At 41.7% G+C, this 9,604-nt stretch overlaps 1 protein-coding gene across 1 annotated transcript in view; it reads left to right on the top strand.

Moving 5' to 3' along the window:
• The first annotated feature begins 2,201 nt into the window (after positions 1-2,201).
• LOC126252008 (vacuolar protein sorting-associated protein 8 homolog) overlaps positions 2,202-9,604 on the top strand; it is a 208,484-nt gene continuing 201,081 nt past the window's right edge. Inside the window, exons 1-3 of the mRNA XM_049952792.1 lie at positions 2,202-2,438; positions 2,522-2,653; positions 5,436-5,621. Of these exons, the coding sequence (XP_049808749.1) occupies positions 2,364-2,438; positions 2,522-2,653; positions 5,436-5,621 (393 nt within the window). The 5' untranslated portion in view covers positions 2,202-2,363. The remainder of the gene's footprint in view (positions 2,439-2,521; positions 2,654-5,435; positions 5,622-9,604) is intronic.

Here is a 9,604-nt window from a genome sequence, read left to right as displayed (position 1 = left end):
AGTGCATCATCGTCCGAAATCCCTTGGATATTCAGTACATGGTCAACCAATACGAACCAAGTCTTGGGGTTGTCCTTTTACAACGCAGGCAGCTCAGGAAACCTGCTGGGTAACGCATGTTGATGCAGCACTGGGACGTAAAGATCTGTGTGAGCAGTGTAGGAAGCCCCTGACACCGGGAGTACAGTAGCAGTGGACGATGAGTCGCTCGAGGTCTGCATGGGGAGGGGGTGGCCGCAAGCTGCACACAATGTGGAGTGAGCCGGTGCAACTAACAGCACGATGTCTCCTAACTGCTGGTCTGGAGGCGTACTCAGGGTGGGAGTAACAGCAGGTGGAAGGCGGTTGCGATGCAGCCAAGGGGGGCTGATCTGGTAACTGGCGTGGAAGAAATGGCCGGTGCCATTACGAGACTAGTCGGAAGGCGATCGTTTTGTGACGACAGAGTGATGGTCACAAAAATCGGTGTGGTTGTAGCGAGCAGAGTCACCGAGATGGCGTTTAGAGGGGGGAAGGGGGGGTGCAATGCCTCCCGGTCGTGCATGTATATAAATAAATAAGAATATGCGACCCCAGCACATGAACATTCGAAATACAGTTCTCGAATGTTGGAACGTTGTTGGCACATCAGACCAAACCAAAGGTGACTGCTTAGCTGAGGGAGGAAACACAACATTCTTCACATGATCATCGTTCACAATATCACTAAGCAGCATGCACTGTCCGTGTAGCAGCTGTTGCTGTGTAGTAGCATTTGACAGTGGCTATGTTGGGCCGGTTATGGTCAAGTGGTCGCCGGCATAGCTGGGGGCCAGGTAATTGTTCACTTTTAACTAAACGTAAATTAGGCACACTAGTATAAACGCAAGCACAGTTAATAGGGTGCAAGTCACTGGCACAAAACGACACTGGTAGATCCATTGTTCTGAAGACAATGTGGACCGGCACACAAAGCCCGTTAAAGATGAAAAGAAGCACAAAGTAATTCACGAACACATGATGACGATGTCAGGGTCACCACTGTGGATATTACGAGTCGTAGATCGGTAATAACACACTTTTGCAGTCAAATGCACATTTATTTAAACCCTGAACAAGGTGAATCCAATGTGGCCGTACAAACACAGCGCGCAAAAAGACATAGACAGAAGTAGAGTCAAAGATCATCGGTTCCAAAGACATGGCGCTTCTCGCAAGAGGCGCCACGAGTCCGATGTTACTGTTATTATTGTTTGCAAGGTCATTAATGTACAACATGAACAGCAAGGGTCACAAAACAATTCCCTGGGGCACACCTAAAATTACTTCCACATCTGCTGATGACTCTCCAACCAAGATAACATGCTGTCCCCTCCCTACCAAACAATCACCAGTCCAGTCACTTGATACTTCAAACTTTTAACAATAAGCTTAAATGTGGCACTCTAAGTCAAATGCTTTTCGGAAATCAAGAAATACTGCATCTACCTGACTGCCTTGAACCAAAGCTTTCAGTGTGTCGCTTGAGAAAAGTGCGAGTTTGGTTTCATGTGATCGACGTTTTCGGAATCCATGTTGGTTGGCACTGAGCAGGTCGTTCTGTTCAAGGTACCTCATTACAGTTGAGCTCAGAAAATGTTCCAAGATTCTACAACAAATTGATGTTAAGGATACTGACATGTCATGGATACTTAGTGGATCACTTCTACTACCTTTCTTGTAGACTGGTGTGACCAGTGCTTTTTATCCAAGAGCTGAATACAGGTTTTTGTTCAAAAAGATCTACAATGGATTATGGTTAGAAGAGGGTCTAACTCAGCCGCAAATTCAGTATTGAATCTGACAGGGATTCCATCGGGCGCTGGAGCTTTGTTCAATTTTAGCGGTTTCAGTTATTTCTCAACACCACTGACACTACTTATTTCATTCATGTTTTCAGTAGTATGAGGATTAAAGTGGGGCAATTCTCCGAAGTTTTTCTTTGTAAAGGAATATTTGAAACTGAGTTAAACATTTCAGTTTTTCTGTTGCTATCCTCAATTCCAGTTCCTGTCTCATTCGCCCTACAAATAGTACGTGATGTCTCTAAAGTTTTTTGTAGTGTTTTTGGAGATGGCATCACTGATGATTTGTCAACTGTTCGTTGACCCAAGTTCTCAGAACTAAAGATACGGCATTGCAAAAGTTGTTGACAGGTGAAGTGCTTTGAGCGTACAGTAGAGTGTTATGCGATAGTGTACGTGAGAGGCGTCGGGGTAGTTTCAAATTACAGGATGGCGTAGTGGAGTTTAATTGAGCATTTACTTATTATTGCAAATTATATAGTTTAACACAATTTTTCATGTGTTGCTGCTTGTTTTTCTGTGCAAAATTTGAGGTTAGCGATGGCCGAAGTCGGCTCTTTAGGAGATCTGTCAGATCATTCATGCGTGGGATCAGTCAATCTTGATATAGAGGAGGTAAACGCTTGTGCTGTTGTTATGTGAAACATTTTCCCTGGCTTTAAAGGAAAAAAAGTCCGCTTTATTGTTTACTATTTCAGCTGGATGATGACGAGTACAATATCCCGCCAGTAGAACATACGCCAACATTAGAGAGCATCTTGAATGATTTGGATGACAGGACATCAGCCAGCGAAGATGAATTGTCGAATTCACTGTTGCCGCCAGCGGAGGTAAGGTAGCACCTTCTCTCTCCTGCGGCGTTAACATTGCAAGCAGCTGATCTACCATGAATTTGATATGTCAGACAAGTTGTGGTCACAGCTCAGACCTTGTAAAATACGTTAAAGGACATACAGTGTATAACACACCCGAAAACTATCGACGCTTTCAACAATGTGACTAAATAATTGTATTCAACTACTGTAATCTAGTCTCCTTTGCGCGTATGTGATGCTTCTGCGTTAGCTATGGAGAGAAGAGCGGTTATATACCTGTGGACACTTCTGAATTGGGAAGTGTAACTTGATCCTCCAAAAGCCCAGAAGCCGTTGCAATTCGTAGTTTCAGCAGCCATTCATATCTGAAATTTAATGTCCAATTGCTTTGTTAGTTACTTTCGTATTCCATCAATCATTATTGAATTATCGTCTTATGACACATGATGATATACCTACAGAACAAGTCGTTTTCCAAGTGAATATATGATTACACATGGCATGTTTTTTATCTGCATCATGTGTAAAATTTCCCAAAGTGGAAAAAAGTTCATGCGCGCGCGCGCGCGCGCGCACACACACACACACACACACACTGCTTGTGTAAAAATTTGTAATAAAAATAGTATCACTTAAAATTATTTCAGTTTTTAATTGTCTTTGAATACCATTATTTCATTAGAAATGGCTGAATTTATTTATGACTCTATAATTCGTCATTTTGTCTGCCAGTTGTAGATTGTTAGGAATAAAAGAAATCTGTTTCACTTCCATATTCAGGGGCCCTATTTATGAGCTCCATAGTTCCTCCAAATCATTATAGACAAACACTGTGATGCTTCTTTGTGATGGGCAGTGGTTGACATATTCACCTTTCCTTATAGGCTAAATTACTAAGACTTTGAAACAAAATTTTATTATTATTTGTTTGATTATTTTCATTCTGACATTTTATAGTTTCATCTTGTACTTCTGTTTTTTCTTTTAGTAAGTTCAGTGTTTGGCATGAATTAATCTTATACAGAAGTCCAAGTGAATAAATATTAAATTAATAAAATATCATACATGTGTTTCAAATTGTGGTTGATTGCTAATCTACCCATAAGAGCACCAACTTAATGAGGTGGCAGATGCAACACGAAAGAGTTGTTGGTATATGTCCTAGATAAGACAGTTGACTATGTGGAATTTAAGGAAATCTAGAACCAAGTAAAGCTGTGAGGACCGGGCGTGAGTCGTGCCTCGGTAGCTCAGGTGGTAGAGCACTTGCCCGCAAAAGGCAAAGGTCCCGAGTTCGAGTCTCGGTCGGGCACACAGTTTTAATCTGCCAGGAAGTTTCATATCAGCGCACACTCTGCTGCAGAGTGAAAATCTCATTCTGGAAATCTAGAACCAGTTTGCAAACCTGGTAAAATTAAGGCTCTTAAAGTAGAATCCACGTACAGAAGATTCGTGCATGTGGTTCCCATGAAATAAAATACATAAATTATAATTGTAGTACTGTATAAAGTTAAATTAACCATTGTCATAATTCTAGATCTTGGGTTTGTGTATGCTATATTTTCACAAACAGTAATGTTTACTTCTAGGTGTTGTATTTATCCTGTACTAAGAATGCGCTGGAACATTCAGGATTGAATAAAAGCAATATTATGGGGAGGACAGATTGCTACTCACCGTTTAGAGGAGACGCTGACTTAGACAGGCACAAGAGAATGACTTCTCTACATTTGAGCTTTAGGCCACAAGGCCTCCAAAGTAGAAAACACATTCACACAAGCACAACTCACTCACATACAGCAACTGTGTATATGGCGGTCTTTCTGTTGTGCATGTCTGCAACTCAGCATCTCCTCTATTTGGTCAGTAGCAGTCTATCCTTCCTGTAATATTGTCTTTATCAAGAATGCATGTAGATAACTGGGAAATACGGAAGCGTCCGATCCCGCCCGTCTGCTTTGACCCATGGTGTCACAAATATGGCGGAAACAAAAACAAACACACACACTTTCCACAAGAAGCCTATTGACACTAACGGGACAAGCGCGGGAAATTGGGTGTTTTGAGTGGGGGGGCAAACTAAATGTAAACAAATTTAGACACCTTGCGTAGCTACAACGTGTAAGTGAAGACAGCCATGCATGAATACCCACCCACCTCCCCAAGGGTCGTAACCCCTGCAACCCATAGAAGATAAAGATGCTTCAGTAGCTGATTAGTGTTTTTTGTCCTTTAAAAAAAAAAAATCTCACGGGATAGAACGAACGGATCAGAAAGATAAATATAATAAACTAAAACAGAAATTGGAGGAAACAGATAATTAAAATAAGTAATAAGTGTTTTTAAATTAAAAAAAAAAAAATCTCACAAGATAGAACGAACAGATCAGAAAAGTAAATAAAATAAGATAAAACAGAACTGGAGACAGCCACACTCAAACCAAACTCCGCGCCGTCATGACGTCACACACGACAACACCCTTACGTCACGGGTCAAAGCTGACGCGTGGGATCGGACGCTTCTGTCGACCCGATAACTGGGCACTAGGTACAGGAAGTGACTATACAGAAGAACTGCATGTTTGTCAGTAATGGGAGAAGATAGGCATTGATCCTTTGTTTTTAAAATCTACAGTTGTTTGCAGAATTAGTCTCTGTAATATATATATATATATCTCTTCCTGTTTGTAAATAGTCTCTTTTTTTGCATCTTCAGTGTAGGCCTTCATATATTTGCTGAAAATTGTTCATCAAGAATTATTACAGTATAGTATTTTACTTTTATCTTTCTTTTGTAGGGGACGTTTGAAGGCAGTGAGACTTTGTCCTTGGGTAGTGTGGGCAGTGTAAGCCGCAGTTCGTCAGAACGCCGACAGACGAAAACAAACACTTGGAGTGGAACTGCGCCAAATACACAGAGAACAGGTTCCATATTGCGGCATGTGATATTGAAGGGAATATCCACTCAGCTTGTTTCTGCCTGTGTATGTGTGTTTCTGTAATATATCTACTGATTAACTTCTAGTTCTTATGCTTATGAATTTATGGAAAAACTTATCAGTAAATATTTTTCTTGATTTCAGAAAGAAATCTTTTTACATCAGAGAAACTAGCCATTATCATTTTATTATTGCTTTGTATGTTTCACACAATCATAAGTTTCAGCTTTTGAAATTGAGGAAAGTTGATTTTCTTTAAATACAAACATTTTAGGTTAGACTTTACTGTGACTGTTATTGACATTAAATGAAACAACAAGTTTACTGTTACCATTCACTTTTTATTTGCTGGTAACAGTAAACTTGTTGTTTCATTTAATGTTTATTTATTTATTTATTTATTTATTTTCTCCTGATAACTTCTCAAATTCAGAGTCCATCTATCCCTCCTTTCAATCTATCTTATATCTACTTCCCCTTCAGCTGATGAATCTATAGAAAGACTAGGGACATATGTGCCATTGCGCCCTCTGTTTCCCTCTGTGGTAGCCTTTTAATTGGCCAAATACAGAGATCCATTCCTTTTTCGAAAAATATTTTGTTGTGCATGTGCTTTGTGCAATTTGTTTGCTTTTTTTACTATTACCTTTTTTCTCCATCCAGTCTCGCCTTAAGTCATTGCTTATTCTACTTCTACTCATTCAGAAAAGTTGCTTTTATCTTGACAGACATATTGTCCCACGTACTCGACCTGAAATCCTGTTACTGTGTATCCCTCCTAATGGATTTACCATTTATGGATACCATCCTTCCTTTCACAAAAGGCATCACCCTTTTCAGTTCAATTAGTCTTAACACTCACAACTTTAGTCCCATGTAACCACACTGTCTTAGAACAGATTTTACTGAAATGCTTCTCCTGCTTTTGCAAAATCATTTCAGTTTTTAACAGAATTTTCCAATCTCCACTCTACTCCCCAAAAACATTCTCCAGACTCCAAGTACTGTTATTAACGTGTTTTTCAGAAACCTAATACTGACAGAAGGCTCCATCCTCTTGTAAAGCCTCATAATTAGCCCCAAATCCAGATTCATTTATGCTGAACTTGACAATTACACCTTCTGCTTAACTCATTCCTCTCAGTGGACGCATTTCACTAAAATACACTGTCAACCTTGTCTTAAACTTCCAACTGCAATCCAGCCCTTTTCACCAGCTGTCAATCTCCACGGAGTACCTCATATCCAAATGTCACCACCTTACATTCCTAAATCCCATCCCAGTAACCCCTATATCATAACTCTCATAACCTTAAAATCAATCCGACTTTAATATTCCTCCAAAAATGTGCGCCAGTGCACCACAAATATTGTCAGCAAATGCAGTGACAGCTTGTCCATCGGTATTCAGGCATCTCCACTGACAAACATCACTGTTGTATTTGAGAAATGCAGCCTTACCTGTAACTGTTCCTGAAAACTTTAGGTCACCTGGATCTGTCTCTCTCCACACATTTGCAATCTCTTCTAAGTGCACCTGCCACCAGGGTTCCATAAACCCAACTATACTAGTATCCCTATTGGTCACCCCATCACAGCTGGTTACAATGCTCCAGAAGAAAGATTGTCTGTGTTTGTTGACAGACGTCTCCATCAAATTGTATGCATCCTCCCTTGCTGCACTGAAGATACCAATCACTTCCTCCACATCTGTCCTCTATTTCTGCCCCATTACTAACATCTAGCTCATCATTGTGTACCTTGCTATGCTTTTGAACACCACCTACATCGATATGGTAACAGGTCTCTTAATTGCTTCGATGTCATCCTTCAATCCGACCTCGCACAGATCCCAAACACTCAAGCAGTACTCAAGAACAGGTTGCACCAACATCCTATGTGCAGTCTCCTTTACAGATGAACCACTCCTTAAAATTCTCCCATTAAACTAAAGTCAACTATTCGCCTTCCCTACCACAGTTCTCACAAGCAAATTCCATCTCGTATCGCTTTGCTGCATTATGCCCATATATTTGACCGATGTGACTGTGTCAAGCAGGGCAGTAGTAATACTGTATCCAAACATTACAGGTTTGATCTTCCTACTCACCCACATCAACTTCCATTTTTCCACATTCAGGGCTAGCCGCCATTCATCACACCCAGAGGAAATTTCGTCTAAATCATCTTGTATCTTCCTGCAGTCACTCAACTATGACACCTTACCATACACCACAGCATCATCAGCAAAAAAACTGCAGTTTGCTGCCCACCCTGTCCCCAAATCATTTGTGTGTATAGAGAGCAGACCTATCACACTTCCCTGGTTCACTCCTGACAATTCCCATGTCTCTGATGAACGCTCACCATCAAGAACAACATACTGGATTCTATTATGTAAGAAGTTGTCAAGCCACTGACCTATCTATGAACTTATTCCATATTCTCATACCTTCATTAACAGGCTGCAATGCGACACCATGTGAAATGCTTTCTGGAAATCTAAACATCCATAGTTCACACTATATCATGTGTGAAAAGGGCAAGCTGAGTTTAGCACAAGCAATGCTGTCTAAAACCATGCTGATTTGTGGCCATAAGCTTCTCTGTCTCAAGAAAGTTTATTCTATTCAAACAGAATATGTTCAAGGATCCTGCAGCAAATAGAAGTTAAGGAAATTGGTATGTAAATTTGCGGGTCTGTTCTTTTGCCCTTCTTATGTACTGGAGTCTCGTGCACTTTTTTCCAGTTACTTGGGACTTTGCACTGGGTGAGAGGTTAGTGATAGATGCAAGCTAGGTAAGGGGCCAGTGCTGTAGAGTACTCTTCATAAAATTGAACTGGGATTCCATCCAGACCTGGTGATATATTTGCTTTCAGATCTTTCAGTTGTCTCTCTATGCCAGGGATGCTTGTTACTGTACTATGTCATTCAGATGGGAGTTTGTCTGGTAGTCAAGTGATGGTATGTTTGTATGATTCTACTGCGTGAAAGATTTCTTGAACATGAAATTTAAAACTTCGGCTTTCATTTTGCTATCTTTAACTGCCACATCAGACTGGTCAGCGAGGTCTGAATAGAACTTTAGACCCACTTAGCAATTTTACATAAGACCAAAGTCCCCTACCCCCCCCCCCCCCCAGGGGCCCACAGTCCTTTAGTGGGTCCATGTGTGGCGCACACGGGGCCCCGAGCTATTGCAGTCTCCTTTCCTTTCCAGGCTGCATTACCATCCCTGTTCCTCTCCCTCCCTATCCTTACTCTTTTTGTCCCTGCCCCCTCTTTTCCCTCTTCGTGGACTTCTTTGTCAGCCTGGCTATCCTCCTGGCTTTGTTTTGGTATGTGCTATTGTTTAGTTTACTGTTTCCATCTCCTTTTTGGCGTTTTTGGTCCTCTTGGGGTTTGGCCTCCATTGCCAAAATTTTCCGTTCAGTGTGAGCCATTTGGGGATGAACTCTCTACCTAGCTTCCATAGCAGACGTGATGCTCCTTCTCCTGATCCTTTGGCCTTCCCTTCCCTGGCCACCCCCTGGGAGGAGGATCAAGCTCACCGGCTTGGGTTGAAACCTTTCCCTTGGTACCTGGTTTGCACCAGGACGAATGGCAGAAGTTTTGCCATGACCAAGCCTTTGTTTTTCATGGAGACAATTGAAGATAAGTACGGCAAAGTGGAATCCATGAGTAAAATGCGGTCCAGTGCTTTGCTCATAGACATCTGCTGCCCAATCTGACGCCCTGCGTGCTTGTGATCATCTCGGTGGCATCTCAGTCTCTGTCACACCCCACCAATCTTTGAACTCAGTGCAGGGCATTATTTTCCACCAACATCTTCTCCAAACTGACGAGGAGCTCCGTGCTAACGTCGAGCGGCGAGCGGTTCGTTTTATCCGCCGTGTGCAGCGAGGCCTTCCAAACAGTCACACTGCTACGGGCGCCTTTATCCTGGCCATCGAGGGGGATGTCCTCCCAGGGAAAGTCAAGGTAATGGTGTATTGCTGTGATGTAAAACCTTATATTCCACCACCG

The sequence above is a fragment of the Schistocerca nitens genome, chromosome 4 (assembly GCF_023898315.1).
Source record: "Schistocerca nitens isolate TAMUIC-IGC-003100 chromosome 4, iqSchNite1.1, whole genome shotgun sequence".
In the NCBI taxonomy this organism is placed as follows: domain Eukaryota; kingdom Metazoa; phylum Arthropoda; class Insecta; order Orthoptera; family Acrididae; genus Schistocerca; species Schistocerca nitens.
This window is presented reverse-complemented; position numbering and strand designations above follow the sequence as displayed.